A 16,634-nucleotide genomic window follows, 5' to 3' on the forward strand; every position below is an offset into this window, starting at 1 on the left:
ATGTGATTAAATCCCAATGACTTAAATGGGACTTACATTTTTAAATTCTGAATCGGGACCTTTAATTAGCACGATCTTTGGACATTTCAACTTGTGGCACAAAAATTAATATTGTATTTAATCTCTGTGGATGATAATAAATTCTGAGTGTTTCAGACACAGAGAGAAACAGCAGGAAATAGACACCAACTTTGCTTAAAAAATTTGCAAAAATATATAATAAGTAGTAATGTAGTTATTGAAAAGTTTATTCTTTTTATTTTTGTAATATGTATACATAACACTTTTTCCATGTTAAATATTTCAAACAATTATATTTATGTATATATTTAATCAAAATCTTTTCTGATTCATTTTCAGTCTATGCTTTCCCAAAAGATATTTGTTTAAATAAATTATAGATGTTAGTGTTCAGGAAAAGAAGACATTGATATCATTGGCTAGAGCCTAGCATAATATACATGCATGCTGTGGATATATGATATGTCTCCTAAATGTTTACTCATCTACCTCAGCCAGGATCTCTATTAATCAGTGATACAGTGTCCTTGTTAACTTCAATGTGCAATCTCTTTCCTAATACATTGCTGACTCCTAATACACTGAGGTTATGTCTACACTGCAGGCTTCTTGCACAAGAAGCTTTTTGCAGAAGAGATCTTCCACAAAAACGTCTTGTGCAAGAGCGCTTCCACACTGCAAAAGTGCATCGGAAAAGCGATGCACTTTTGTGCAAGAGAGCGTCCATGCTGCATGGACGCTCTCTCGCAAGAAAGCTCTGATTGCCATTAACAGAATGGCCACCAGGGCATCTGTGCTTGTTTCGATAGGCTGTTTTTGCGCAAAAAAACCTCTGCTGCCCATCCACACACACCTTTTTGCACAAGAGCCCTTGCATAAAAAGGAATTATTCCTCATAGAAGAAGGAATACCTATACTGCAAAAATCCCTCTGTTCTGTCAATTCACTGTAAATTTTCTTGTGCAAAAATGTGTTTGAGGTGTGGACGCTTCGCAAGTTTTTGCACAAAAACTCTGCAGTGTAGACATAGCCTCAGACAGCCATTTGTTCTAAAGCTGTGGTGTCTAATACGCTAGTCACTAGCCACATGTGGCTATTTGACCGGTTGAGTGTGGCTAGTTCGCTATAACAGGTTGGACACCACGATTCTAAAGTATGTGGCAGTTGAGTGTTATGTCTAGGAATTAAATAGGGACTGCTTTGAAATGAGTAAATGCCTTTTGCATGTGGTTTAAAACAGAAGTTAATTCAGCTACACATTGCTATTTAGCCCTTTACAAAATGATTGTCCATTTAATGTTTCTCAAATGGGTGACTGTACCAGTTACAACAGTAACTTCCACTGTGCCATACATAGATAGATACAGTTTTAGCACAAGTAGCACTGGTACAGGGTCCCTTGTATTGTCCTACCAATCCTCCTTCTGGTTACATTGATAGTATAAAAGACAGACACAGACTCATGCATATACAGATTATTATCTACTCAAGTGTGTGTGCTTAATTATTGGCCACTCTGGAGCAGATGCTGCAGTGACAAATCTTGTTCTCTTTTAATTTTATGATGCTCTTCGAAAGCCAAACTAAAATAATTTCATTTATAATTGTTAGTTCCATCCCAGCCCACAGGTGCTGCCACATCTCCTGGCTTGAAGTGTTTTCTCGGATCAATAAGATTTACAGTATGGTTCAATGGCTCTCAGCACTCACCACTACACACAGCCCTCCCGAATCCAAGATTCAAGCAGCCAAAGATTACTTCTTCGGTAACTATGTTACAGGTATTTGCATTGCAATATGGGTAACTCTGTGAGCTACACATTGCCTTCAGCACTATGCCCAGATTGGGAGCAATATAAGAGCCCTCTATTTTTAAAATAATACAGGGTATACAAAAACTGGAAAAAAAGATCCTCTTAACTTGGGTTAAAATAGCAGAGATGACAAAGCAACTTGGCTTTTAACTTGGATTTGAAACTCAAGATAAAAAGCATGTAAGGAAACCTGGAATTGTGAACCTGAGTTAAAAGCCAAGTTGCGATGATGGCTATTTCTACATTGCTGGCCTCTTGCACAAGAAGCCTTTTGCGCAAGAGTTTTTGCACAAAACCTTCTTGCACAATAGCATGTCCACACCTCAAAGCGCATTGCAAAAGTGATGTGCTTTTGTGCAAGAGAGTGTCCACACTGCATGGACTCTCGTGCGCAAGAAAACTCTGATGGCCATTTACAGAATGGCCATCAGAGCACCAATGCTTTTTCCCATAGGAGCGTCTACACTTTTTCCTCTGGAGCATCTACACTTGCCTTTTTGCACAAAAGCTGTAGCGCAGAAGGGAGTTATGCCTCGTAGAAGGAGGTTTACCTACACCGGCAAAAGCCTTCTGTTCTGCCATTTTACTGCTGATTTACTTGTGCAAAAGCACATTTGAGGTGTGGACACGCCGCAGTTTTTTGTATAAAATGGCTGTTTTTGTGCAAAAACCTTCCAGTGTAGATGTAGCTGATAAGAATAAACATTCCCTCCCCCCCCCCCCCAAGAAGGCCCAAACTTAAGGGTGATATCTCAGCCCTATTGAAGTCAATGGGAATTTTGCAGCTGACTTTGAAGGGCTAGGATTTCATTCTTTATTAATATCTTTTGTACATTCTCCTGACCTGTTTTCTCTTTATTCTGCACTGGTCAGCATCCCTAGTAGTGACTCCTTGTGGACATCTGCTTAGCAGTGTCCACAAAAAGATCTCTATTCTGGTGGCTAGTCACAATAGCTTGCCACACCAACTAATGTTTCTCTCCAGATGGCAAACAGATGTGGAGTCTCAGCTCACCACAGCTCCAAGCGGCTTTCTAAGACGTGGTAAGGCTGGAGTAATCTTGTAGCAATGCTGATGTAGGCCTGCCTAGCATCAAAAGGGCAAATCCCGACCCCAATACAGTTTTTAAAAGAGTAAATGCCTTTTGCATGTCGTTTAAAACAGATGTTAATTCAACCACACATTGCTATTTAGCCCTTTAGAAAATGATTGTCCTTTTAATGGACAATGGGTTCCTGTACCCATTTACAAAAGTAACTTCCAATATGCTGTGCATAGACACATACAACTTTAACATAAATAGGACTGGAGCCGGGAGGGGGGGACATGCAATCAACTTGATATCAGTGCAGATGAAGGCACAGAGGCAAACAGACAGCTCAGCAAGAGTCATCCAGAAAGCAGTGTGGGACAGAAGCTTTGTGTGCACATGAACAATGGACTGAACTAATTTAATTCTCACTGTAGTCAGTTCACTTTGAAAGAGGACCCCAGAGTTTGCAATAAATGGGGATTTAGAGTGTTATAATTAGGCTTAGCAGAATTATTTTTTATAGTTTTGACAAATAATATTGGTTTATTTTTAAGCATTATTTGATTTTAATCCAATTAAATGTTCACAGTTGGGGGAAATTACGGGAGAATCATGCCATGTTAGACAACAGTTTCTTAATGATGACAGACATCAGAGTAAAAAAGTTACAGCTTTATAACCATTAAAATACAAATAGTCAAATACACAGTGCACATATCCTTAAATCAAATGCTAATACATTCTTAGGTGTCATTTTTCTGATTTTGCCTATCTGTAAATTTCAATTATTTTTATGGAGTTTTTTTATATTTTTATGGAGAGTGGTTTATATGTGTGTGTGGTGAAACTGATGTTTACTGGCATTTATAAGGTAAAAATCTAATCCTTCCAAGTCTAGCTACAATGAATTGTATCTTGTGTACACAAGAATTTTCAAACTGGATTTTTCTTAATCTGATTTAACAAACCCAGCATTTCTCAACAGCACTAATGTGAACACAATTTGTTAAAGACAAAAGGATTCCATTGCTCTTTTGAGGGACTCTAGAGCCATGTACCAGTCAACTCCATCCCTTGTGCAAGAGCCAATGTTGCAGCTCATAATATAGGGGAAAATCCCACAGATCTTATACAAGTTATTAATTCTAATGAAGCCAATTGTACAATTCACAAGCATAAGGTCTGCAGAATTGGACTCATAACTGTAACAATCAATGTGAATCAACAGCTAATTTTAGCAAAAGAAAACAAAACCCCCTCCTTTTGTAAATCCCCTTATTTCGCTCACCCCAATCTTCTGTGGTGACCTCAAAGGTTCTTTCTTGACAAGCCGTAGATAAAAGGCAGCAGGAAGAATGAAAATCAACATTGTGGCAGCGGATGCACCTGGAACAGAAACCATAATTGAGTTCTGATTAATATGTAAATAGGTACAGTATTTTACAGAAAAGAAAATATACCTGGAATGCTAGCTACTGGTTCAGCTATAGTTCCGATTGTGCAAGGGTTTTTATTATAACACCCTGTTTTCAATTAGTCATAACTTTCTTACATTTTTGTCTTTCAGACTAAAAAAAAGGATCCCCGTTGAGGGCAAAGGGCAGGATATAACAGTATTGTTATTTCTTTGGGAGGCATCATCTGTTTTTTCCTATAACTACCTGATTGAAAAAACGAGCGGCATATCAGAGAGAGGCCAGTCATTTGTTGACTGTCATGTTTTCCTCCTCTGATTTTTAGAACAACTAAAAGAAACTCTTTTTATCCTCACAGCATTATCAACAATAAAGCAGTTGTGTGGTATTTCCCAAAGTCTACATATTTATGCCACTGCAAATTAAAAGAAGGTCATAATCCGTTAAAAATGTTACAGTAAAGGCAATGTGCTGTGAATTCCATCTAATAGTCAGTTCAACACAGATTAATTCAGTGAGTAATAGATCCCAAACTCTGGACAGGAAAACTGTTCTTTTAATCACTGGCAAGGTTCTCCCCACTGTGGTTTAACTTACTATGCTTTAACTTATTCATTTTCATTGAATAATAAGAGTCATTCAGAGGAGAAAATTTTCTAATCTATAATATAATAAAACAAAACAGAGACTACAGACTATATTGGCAATTCTCCTGAGTGACCAAGACCCTCCTGGGAGCAAATTTGCAGACCATTTAAAACACATAAAAATGAAAAGGAGACCAGTACTATAAAAGCAGAGAGAAACTTTCTCCAGAAGTATTTGGATCTCCTGACTCCTTAGCCAACACATTCAAACTTATAGAAAACAAGTGACAGTAAGAGTGCGTGTGTGTGTGTGGGAGAGGGTGGTGGATGGGGGAGATAACTTTTTCCTGAATTTTTTAAATCCAAAATTGGAAATTCAATACTTCTTGGCCAGTTCTATAGAGGGTGGAATTTCTTAACTCTCAAATTTGAAATGAAACTTGTTGACATTTTTTATTCTCTATGACTTACACTGGCTGCCAGCTAAAATCTGGTACCATTTAGCTTGGATGAGTCATTTTCAGTTTCTTTTTTTCTTTTAACCCTTCTAGTACAAAAGGTAGTAGTAAGTGCACTGAAGCTACTGCATTGTAAATGAGACAAAATTCACTTCCATCATCTGAATGTAAGGCATTCTCTTTAGCTACAGATTAACATAATAAACTGAAAGTATTCATGAAACCTACCAATGAATCCAAAGATGTCTTTAATAGCAGGCACAAAAATTACAAGTGTGTTATTAAATGCAAGAAGTACTGCTGCGATCAGGAAATGCCTTATCCAGCTGAATGGCCTTTTGGGAAACAACAATGTGGTGATGGATGAGCGGATCTGCAACAGGAAAAATAAAAGCAGAAGATAATGGATTTGTTTTTTTAAGATCTGTGCTAGTTTTCCAGTGAGAAATTTTAAACAAAGAAGCATATTTTAATTCATTTTCTTTTAATTTACTGCCCTGATGTAGTTTTGAGCCCTGGGTTCACAATTTATTGTAGAAGCTCAAATATATACAGTATAAATCTCTTCCACTGAAAGGTGCTGGTATCAGAAAAATATAAAGAACACCTAACAAATACTAATTAACAGAGCAAAAATGTATACATGTGTGTATGAAATATAATCAAATGAGTTATTTTAGACCAGTTTGTGGGAACTTTACTTCAGTGGTAGCAAGATCAAGCTGTAATATTATTTCCCTTTTAAAATATATAACAAAATAAAAAATAAATAGATCTGATTATTATAATATTCAAAATTGCATTTATAAGATGTGTAGAGAGTGGATTCTCTTTGTTCACTGTAACTTAATTATAGATTTTAACATACTTCTTTGGCTTTTGCATAGCAGAGATAAGTAGGTAAAAGGTCAACAGTAAATCCATTTGGCAACAGCAGATAGTGTTACACTGCAATATTGTGAACCAGTAAAGAGATCCTCAGGGTGGAAGTAGAACAGTATATGTTTATATACGTTTAAAAAACATATGCTCCAAATCATTCCCATCTTTTAAAATAACAGAGAGTTGATTCTATAGGGTAATTCAATAGGAGTATGAATTTCTGTCAAACTTGGGAGTCTTTATTTTAAAAATATTTTTAAAATGTTGAGGGATCTGCATTTTAGATCTTCAGGTCTATGTGTTGTGAAGAGATAAATGAGTTTAAAATAAATGATTTTGAACTTAATATTGAACACTTTTAAAATTCTAGGCCAGTCCCTCATGCTAATTTATCCCAGTTCATGTGCCAGGCTTTTCTCTCTACTCAGTTATGTACTGTTTCCAGCTTGTTATACCTGGCATGTGGTTCCATTTGAAATTAAAGCTGTATTTAAGTTTCATTGATGATTAATACCATACAAAGATAAATTTAAAAATTGTAATATGTGAAGTATGATGTTTTGTAAAAGAATAAAAATGCTGAATGCTTCACATAATTAAAGTTACAAATATTGTTTCCCAAATTAATAATGTAGAGGAAAAACTAATTGTTGGAGTAAATTTCATGGTTCATTCTACACTGCTCATCTGAAGTAATCCTTCAGTAATGCTGAGCTGGCTAGGTTGACTGGCCAGATAGAATTATTGGATTTAGAATATCTGGCACTGCTTCTTTGGAGTTACCTTAATAGAGCACTTTTGACCATGGTATCTAATTGCTAGAACTTTGATTTAATGTTTAAGGGGAATGGTATTAGAATAATCACATAAAATGCCAAAATGTGAAATGAAAAATCTAGCAGATGTGGATTTTTTTATGTAGGAATCAAAACCGTGTTTCCTTTTAGCCTAGTGTCAGTTGCAAAATGATCATCATGTTAACAGTTTAACTGTGAAAACAACAGCAATATTGACACCACAGTGTGAGGACTCAATCAAAGCAAGCTGAGTTGATAACTTCGTGTGTGTTTTATATTGGGGTTACACCACAAACCCTCAAAGATATTTCTAAGGCATATATTACATTACTTGAGCAGTTATCACTGCTTTTAAATACACATCAGCATGTCTGTAAACAATACACGTTCAGGACTTAAGACTCAAAGGGCACATCTATACTTAGCGGAAGATCTACGCGCTCGAGGTTGATCTTTTGGCATTTGATTTACCAGGACTAGTATAAACCCACAATTTGAATGCTGAGGGCAGCTCCCGTTGGTGTCTACTCCTCCTCCTTTTGCGAGGAGTAAGGGAAGCCAATGGGCGTGTTTGCTTCCATTGGCCTCTGCAGTGTGGACACCGCCAAGGCTCGGCTTAAGGTGAGCTGACTGCAGCAACACATTTTGTATAGCTGGAGTTGTGTATCTTAAGCCGGCCTGCCTGGTCTAGACCAGGCCAAAATGTAACCTTGTTATAATGCAGTATTCCTGTATGGCTATCATGAAGCAGTATCCTGAGAAATCCAGAACTGATGATAGAATCACTCAGTAGCACAGGAACTGCTAGAGCGTGTGATGCACTTTGTCTGAGCTCTGTCAGACAATAACTATGTTGGACTTGGTTCTCTATGCCTAGTTGGATTGACATCCCAGAAGACAGTACATCCACTATTTCATATATGAGAATAAAAAGTAGGTCTGTCAATTAATTACAGTTAAATCAAGTAATTAACTTAAAACAAATTAACTTGACTAAAAATTACCCCTGTTTAATTACAGTTATAATCTCACTGTTAATAACAGTATAATAATGTATGTTTACTGTCAATATTTTTGGATATTTTTCTACAGTTCCAAATATATTGATTTCAATTACAACACAGAATACAAAGTGTACAGTGCTCACTTTATTTATCTCAGGGTTTAGTTCTCTTAAATGTTAAAGTATGACAAAATTAATGTAAAAATAGAGAATTACAGTCCACATGTACAGACTGCTCAGATTTCATCTCCAGAATCTGTTTTCACTTACAGGAAAAAGGACTATGGGAACAGTCAAGGTGACAGCCACAAGCACTGCCAGGCGAACCATCAGAAGAAGGGTATCGAAGGTGTACACTTTGGTGTAAGTATGAAGTAATTCATCTTCAACTTCTCCTACAAAAGAAAACGAAAACAGGCTAAGCTCATTTGGGCACAAGCTTTGCTTCAAAACTAAGATTGTGTAACTTAGCAAGACGAAAGATGCCATGTCCCTGCAGTTGTGGTCAGACACATGCAACTTATTAGATGCAAAAAATGCAGTTTTCCTGAATATCAGTCCCTCCATAGTGGAAATGTTGATGGTAACAACATTCAGGAGTTATATAATGCATTTCATCTAAGGAGCTCAAATGATTTTACAAAATGTGCTATATAGGCAGCAGCAGCAATAATTTGCAGACTACAGATTAAGTTATACAGGTAGTCCTTTCCTATGGTCTTCTCTACAGTAGAGTGTATTGCATGCATTATCACGAAAGGGGAAGCTGCAACAGTGGTGTAGCAGTGGCTAAGTTACAAAGAGAAGTACTCCAGGGTATTGTAAAAACTTGCTGAGCATTAGAGTACTGTCAGTTTGGCTTCCATTAGCCATGTGGAAGGTGTGACATCTACAGTATCTGGTTCACACAATGCATGCAATCCTGACACACACAGGTGTTCATTCTCACCTGCAGGTATTGATAATCTCTTAAAAGAAGAGAGAAACTTCTACCGAGAATATGGCTTTGACTCACTGACTCACCATAGAAGGTAAGATAACCAAAGAGAGCAGCAAGCAGATACATGATCAGCATTCCAGCAATGGAGATGTTTGAAACATTCTGCATCTTCTTTCGTGACCGGCTGGGTAGGAATGGAAGAATAACAGAGTAAATAGTTTATAAATTCTATATTTGTACATATTGTCTAGTGAGCTATTACAAAGAGTCTAAGCTGTATTCTGCTAACATTGTAACTAGTAAGTGAACTCAAAGCAACTAAACCTAAATCAATGTTATAACAACTCAAGTGAGTTTTAAAGCCCTTTCAAATCTCAGTATCATTGTACAGAACTGCTCAGAATGATCTGTACACATTACGGTTTTTTATTCAATTGCTAACTTGATAGTGTAAAATTAAATGTATTATAACTATTTACATATTTATATCATGTCAACTTCAGGAGGAGGCATTATTCCTGTAGCCAGATCCCACAGGGAAGCCTTCTCACCCACCTAAAGTCAGTGGTACTCCAGGAGATGTACATGTGACAGATAGGGATCCAGGACTGGAGTCTCATTCATCAAGATATTTTTGGTTTTCTGTAACACTTGAATTCATGACCAAAATAGAAATGTTTCCAGTATTTCTGGTGATTCATAAAATGTTGCTTCATTTCTAGGAATACCAAGATTTACTGTCTCTTAAGGTAAATACAGACCAAGGTTATCCTGAGTCAGTAATCCTGATGTATGCTTTATCACCAATAGCTGCTTATTATGGAATGCCACAAACCACCAGTGCATGAATTTGTACATTACTGATTAAAGCAGGACACCTATAAAGTGACCAGATAATTGCTACTAGTTTAACTAAAGAAGCGTGTGACAATTGTTTTTAAAAGTAAAGTTAAGAGCCTTACTCTTTAAGTTCACTGTATATTGGTAGCACCTCAGGGTGGCATACAAATGCAAATGCCAGGATGGGTATTGTATAGGCAGTCTGAAAAATAAAGGTGTTTAGTATGAATATTAACAACTGAATCATATGAGTTTATTGTATTGGGCAGCAGTTTACTTGAAGTGTTAATGGCTATAGACAGATTCTGTGGAATCTCCCTTACCTGTGAGTTAAACACAAAATATTTGGGTCGGCACTTGTCATCACTGTCACTGTGGGCTTCATATTCCACTCCACTTGTGTGGAGGGTATCTTTTGCCTCCTCAAACCCTGTGGTATGTCCAAGTGTATTGTCCATCATGAAATTCACTCTAGAATTGACAGACTCATTTGGTAACATCACTAAGTGCATTGGAACTGAGTTATTGATGTAGGTCCAGTTTCCAACACTATTATCCAGTATAGGGAGAGGGCAAGGTATTTGGGATTTCTTGTAAATTACCTACAGTAAGAAAAGAAAATGTCAACATGAGATTATACCTTTGAAAAGGTGGCTTGTAATTACACCATTGATTGAAAACATTAGTGACTGAAAACTTAATATTTAAGGTGCCAAGTTATGATCACTGCCCCTGCTTGTCTAGGAATTGAGCATATCCTATTAGTTATGTTTCTCTGCTCTCATCTTGGTTTTTTTGTCTCATCTCCTTGTTATGTTTTGCTTTTTAGACTGTAAACTCTTTGGGATTGGTAATGCCATATAAATTGCCTAGCACAATAGGATCTTGATCAGGCTGGGCTTTAAATGCTTAAAAAGTACAGGGAAGACATCTGAAGTTTCTGAATTATTTAAAGATTCTGCATTTCCTACTTCTGGCTAGAGCTGGTGATATATTTCATATAGTTACATACCACGGTGAGAAAGAAAGCCATGCAGGTAAGTGAAAATCCACTTGTATAACCAAGGTAACCTTCAAAGAAAGAATAAAAAAGAACCACATGCAGTTAAACCACACATACATTCAGATCACTAATCAAGATAAGAAACAAAATAATATATTTTAAGTAAGGAAATAGTTTTACCTAAATTTTTTAGAAGGGAAAGTGGAAGTATAATTCCAATTGACACAAATATAACGAGGTAGTTACCATTCAGGTACCATTCTCTAAAGAGAGAAAAACCAAGTCAACCTCACATTAATTCTTTCTGTCATTGTTAACTATAATTTTTTTTCCAATGAAGTCATAGATTGTGCAAAACAAACATACCCAGAATTCTCTTCAAGATTCAGAAATGCTCGGATTACTTCAGGAAGTTCATATTTAATAATAAAGAGGTAGCTTGACATTGCTGAAAAAAACAAACCCATCAGCTAAGTAAAATAGAATACTATAGTTCCAATGCAGAATCTTTACTGCTATCATTCTTTAAAAAAATAAGAGATACCACATGCAGTACTATATAATATTTTGAAAATGCAATATATACACTGATTTTAGTCAAACTTGCTTAACTATATGAACATGTAGATGAAATGAAGTACAGAGTCCAGTTTTCAGAACTAGACAGTTCTGTATTTTGGTTCAAAAATCACCATTTTACGTACCAGAGTCGGCAGTGTGAATAAACAGATGATAACTTGACAGTGCTCCCTATTAATAAGGTAAAAGCCATGTTCTGAATTAAAACCAGCTTTCAGTCTTAGAATACAATACAGTTATTATTTAATTAACAGTGTGCTCAAGTTGATATTATGCTGAAATATGCATTCTTGTCCTGTCTCTTTGCTTTACTATTGTAAATCCTGGTGTTCTGATGGACTATTTTCCTCACAACTCTCCACCTTATAATAAATGTGGGTGCCTCAACTTCTGACCACTCTCTTTCCAAACTATCAACCTACCTAACCTTTGTTTTTCCTGGGTTACATTCCTCTCTCATCAACTAAGTATATTTCTTTGTCTAGTTAAACTGTATTTGATTTAGTAAGAAAGGACAGAAGCCAAGACACACATTTGGTCTTTGAGAGTCATAAGGCCATACTAAATTCATGGTCCATTTTGCTCAATTTCATGGTTACAGGACTTTAAAAATTATAAATTTTGTGATTTCAGCTCTTTAAATCTGAAATTTCGCGATGTTGTAATTTGTAGGGCTCCTGACTCAAAAAGGAGTTGTGGGTGGTTGCAAGGTTATTGTAGGGGAGGTTGTGGTATCCTTACTTCTGTACCGCTTGCTGGCAGTGATGCTGCCTTCAGAGCTGGGCAGCTGGAGAGTGGTAGCTTCTGGTCTGTATTCCAGCTATGAAGGCAAAGCCACCACCAGCAGCAGTGCAGAAGTAATGGTGTCAGTACTTAAATAACCAGCTTCAGAGGGGTAGCCGAGTTAGTTTGTAACTTGAAAAACTTAAAAAACAACAAATAGTCTAGCAGCACCTTAAAGACTTAACAAAACATGTAGATGGTATCATGAGCATTTGTGGGTACAACCCACTTCTTCAGATGACCGGAGTATTAAAAGTCCAGATCCAAGAATAAGGGAAGGCGGTGGCAGGGGGGAAGGGGAAATGGGAAGGCCAATTCCATAAGCCAAATACACAGGGAAGGGTTGGAAATTAATTTCATTAACAAGTGTGATTCTTATCAGAGAGGAATGAATAAAGATATCAGCTGGCTGGCACACTACCTTCCACATCCTAATAACTTAACCAACCAACCTAACAATGGATGCTAACAGAGGTGCTAATTGTTCTTATCAGCCTTTTGTAATTTGAACATCTAATTCACTACTTTTTTATCTTTTTTTTTCCTTTCCCCCCCTCCTTCCCTTATTTATTCTTGGATCTGGACTTTTAATACTCCAGTCATCTGAAGAAATGGGTTGTACCCACCCACGAAAGCTCGTGATACCATCAAGGTGCTGCTAGACTAATCGTTTTTTAAATTTTTTAAAATAACCAGTCTTTTGGAACAGGATCCCCAATTTGAGAAATGCTGGTCTCCTCTGTAGTATCTATATAGTAAAGGGTAAAAGTACACAAAAAGACCAGATTTCATAGTGGGTTAAGGGTGTAAACTAGATTTCAGAGTATAATGACACTTTTTTATGACCGTGAATTTGGTAAGGCCCTAATCATAGTAGCCAATCAGAAGAGAAGGACTGATAGTATCCATTCACAATAGAGAGGACTGCATAATCTTAGAATAGTTATTATGAAATTGCTATATGAATGAAATGTTTCTTTTGCTCTGGATGGCTTATTGTGATTGGCAGCCAGATTCTAGAGATTTTCAAACAGAACAAAGTTGTAAAACTGAGATGATACCTATTTCCATTTCATTTTGCAAACTGCTTTTTAAATTATTTCAGCCATTTGCAATTAACAAAGTAGAAAAAGTTACAAGGCTCCCGAGCTCTCAGAAATATGATTCTGCCCCGAGAATAGATTAATTTAAAAAAAGATGAGACTCTCCAATGAGCTAATGCCCAATCCTGCAACTTTTACTCATTTGGGAAATCACTTGGGACTGTTACGCATGCAATGGGAGGTGTCATGTGAGTAAAGTTTACTTGTGTGGATGATGGTTGCAGGATCAAGTTCTTAGACAGTGGGAATGGACAGTGCTCAACATCTCACAGAACCAAGCCCAAACTAAAATATGCTGTCATGATATAATCGATCTGGAAAATCAGTTACTAAGCATCTTTCTCCTATTTTTGTTTTGTTACTGTGAGGTCAAAGTAATGTGTCTGCCTTTTTTTCAGCTATGCACATCACTGTGGGCCATACACTTTGCTCAATCCATGCTGGCATCTGCATCAGCCTGAGGACATGTGCACGCAAGGAAAACCAGTGTGTATTTTCATAATGGAGAAAAAAATAAGCTTTAAAATATTTGTTTATAAGAATATGTTGCCCTTACCACCAATATTCTGCATTGTAATCGAAATAAAAGCACCATACTTTCCAGGCCATCCAAATGCCTTTTCACCTAGTTTTTCATATATTAGGGAGCCTAGATGCAACAAGAAAACATGGTTGGCTGTAAAAATACACAGTTACACACATTTAAAGGAGAAATATGTGCATGCAACATGAGCATTCAGTTAAGTAACAGGGTCTTCCTCATACCTCCTTCTTTTGAAGTCTTCAGTAAAAGGTGAACTGAATAGAGTGATAATATTGCTATGCTGAACAGTAGGATTCTGTAAGGAATAACAGGAATTAGAATCTTGAAGCTGACAGTAAATGAACTAAAATGACTTAACAGAACATGAACTGAGTTGCTAGTTTAACATGTACATTGTCACAAGATCAGTTTGAGTATTGGAGTCACTGGACATAAAGCAGAGATCAACGTAGGCTGTCATTTATACATCCTCTGGCAACATGCATGTTGCACTATCTGGTTTCCCTCTAGAGAATATTTTAAGACCCATTGAGACTCTGATTCTTTATTGTCCTGCAAAGGCAGATTCTTGCATCTGCACAGAGCTCCAGTGAAGTCAGTTGGACTCCACATGAGCGGACCTTCCAGGATCCAGGGCCTTAAACTCCCACCAATTTACCAAAATGTAACTTAACCCTTTCTCCTTTCCCAGCACCTCTAAACCATCTGAAATACCATAACCACTTAAATGGCAGATGTTGGTTAGTCATTATGTCTGAAAATCAGAGCATTAGGCTGTCTATGAACCATGAAGTCTGAGCTTAGGAGCTATTTTTGACACTATAAATATATATCAGTGTTTCTCAAAGTGGGCCAGAGGTCCAGTTTAAGAAAGCTGCTAGTGGAACCATGCCACTTTTTTACCTAAAGGGTACATAGACATGGAGCCTCACAGCTCCCATTGGCTCTAGTTTGCCAATTCCAGCCACAGGAAACAGTGTTCCAGATCACATCGCTTTCCATGGCTCCCCTTGGCTAGAAGTGGTGAACCAGAGACAATGGGAACTCTGGGACTCCATGGCTATGGACATTTAGGTAAACAAAAGTGAGATGGGCCTGCTGAAGGTTTTCCCAACCATGTTGGCTGGCTGGCCATGTGTTCCCATTATGGTATCAATCCACAGTCTTCTGCACCACACAGAAAAGAACTGAACTATGGCAAGATTTTTGAATTAGCTACAATACTAGACTAAAGAGAAACTGGATCGGTATAAAGGTGCTGGTCCAATGCAGGTCCTTTGGATCCATGTGGGGTTGGGACTTGAGTTTCTTGTGGATTTTGCAGAGCTATGGAATTTCAGGGCCATACCCCCTGTCTCCTCTATGCGGCTGCAAACCATCCTCCTCCATCCCCTGGGGGTGCAGGGAATGCAGGGAGGATGCTGCAAGATTAAACTTTCTGAACTTTAGGAACCTTCCTTCCTGTGGAAAAGCTCATTGAAAGGGAGCATTTGGGCCATCTCTGAATAATACATTAGTGACAGTAAATATAACTTGAATTAGGCTTAATACGGTAGATTTAGTTTGGCAAATGGAATTTTTCAGTCTGTTTGACAACTAAAGTCACAATCTGTAACAACAGGATCTTGCATAGCAAGTCTATGCCTGACACTAAAGTAACGATATCCTCCACATACTTGTCTGCTTTTAAATAAGACTTTCCCCTATAAGAAGGGAGAATGTTCTCACCCCCAAAGAATGAAAATATGATAGGACAGAAAGTGAGCTGCTGGGTAGAGAAAGTGGTTTATGTTTTTTTTTAATTAGGCAGCACTCTTTAAAAATTATTCCACTGTAAGGGTGACCATTTTAATTTCTGCCAAAGCTAATGTGACTAGGCTTATGACAGTGTCTATGCTACATTTAAGATTTGTTAGCCATAGTTTCGAACATCCTGAACTCTAACAGTTAGGATTTAGAAAATGAAGGAGACTTTCTTTTAGCCAGAGCTAATATACCATGGACTAGCCTAACCAAGTTGGCTATTATTGGACACCCTAAAGAAGAAGAGTTTTGAATTCTAAAGAGTTTTTTTTAAAAGCCTTTTGAAGTTTCTTGGCTCTAGAGCACTCCCCTTTAAAACCAGTTTCCATTTGTTGTGGAACACTTAACTACCTGATTTGTAGGTTAAGTATTTAGCTGTAAAAGTAGTAGCATCTGACTTATAATTAATTTCAGGCAAAAACTCTGCAGCCAAAAATAGGAGATGCCATTCTCTCTTGCAAACTAAGTATATAGTTTCAAAGCCTACTGCAGAGTTTTTATTACACAACTTCCATAAGTCTAGAGGAATCACACAGAGAAAACTCTGCAAGCTGATCCGAATTTTTACTTTTTTCCAGTAATGTAAAGCAATGGCCCACATTACATTCTAGACTTTTTACTAAACAGAGGAGGATTAACATTAAGGCCCTCATTAAATGAGATTATAAACTAAAGCTACTTGCTAAAGTGAGACATCTTTTAAATGTTCTCTCTCAACTTGATAGGGACAGCTAGGGATGTCTGTACATAGACGTCTGTTGGTGTCTATCAAAATATATGCTGTATATTACCGTATGTCAGTGACATGCCATTTCTGTCTTCAGTGATAGCACATTTGGTACAGACAGATGGACATTAAATATTGGTAAATCTATAACCGTATTGGTATTCTGCACCTACATCTGTTTCAGAGGTAAAGTTATATGGGCACAAAGTATTCCTCCTCCTTTTCTAAAAAGTTATAATTAAAAACATATACATAAATATACACTTCCCTGCTTGTGTGGAATTGCTTGTACTGAAATAGA

General features: G+C 37.1%; 1 protein-coding gene across 5 annotated transcripts in view; it reads right to left on the reverse strand.

The window, feature by feature from the left end:
• SLC38A4 (solute carrier family 38 member 4) overlaps positions 1–16,634 on the reverse strand; it is a 67,808-nt gene that overhangs the window by 3,716 nt on the left and 47,458 nt on the right. For all 5 annotated transcript variants that reach the window (XM_006126473.5, XM_075930566.2, XM_075930559.2 and 2 more), the window contains 11 exons: positions 14,025–14,098; positions 13,816–13,908; positions 11,161–11,242; positions 10,975–11,057; positions 10,804–10,862; positions 10,115–10,393; positions 9,914–9,993; positions 9,035–9,135; positions 8,282–8,406; positions 5,558–5,702; positions 4,158–4,255 (listed from right to left, as the gene is read on the reverse strand). In XM_006126473.5, coding sequence (XP_006126535.2) covers positions 4,158–4,255; positions 5,558–5,702; positions 8,282–8,406; positions 9,035–9,135; positions 9,914–9,993; positions 10,115–10,393; positions 10,804–10,862; positions 10,975–11,057; positions 11,161–11,242; positions 13,816–13,908; positions 14,025–14,098 — 1,219 coding nt within the window. The remainder of the gene's footprint in view (positions 1–4,157; positions 4,256–5,557; positions 5,703–8,281; positions 8,407–9,034; positions 9,136–9,913; positions 9,994–10,114; positions 10,394–10,803; positions 10,863–10,974; positions 11,058–11,160; positions 11,243–13,815; positions 13,909–14,024; positions 14,099–16,634) is intronic.

This window comes from Pelodiscus sinensis, chromosome 1, assembly GCF_052426305.1.
Source record: "Pelodiscus sinensis isolate ZL-2025 chromosome 1, ASM5242630v1, whole genome shotgun sequence".
Classification (NCBI taxonomy): Eukaryota; Metazoa; Chordata; order Testudines; family Trionychidae; genus Pelodiscus; species Pelodiscus sinensis.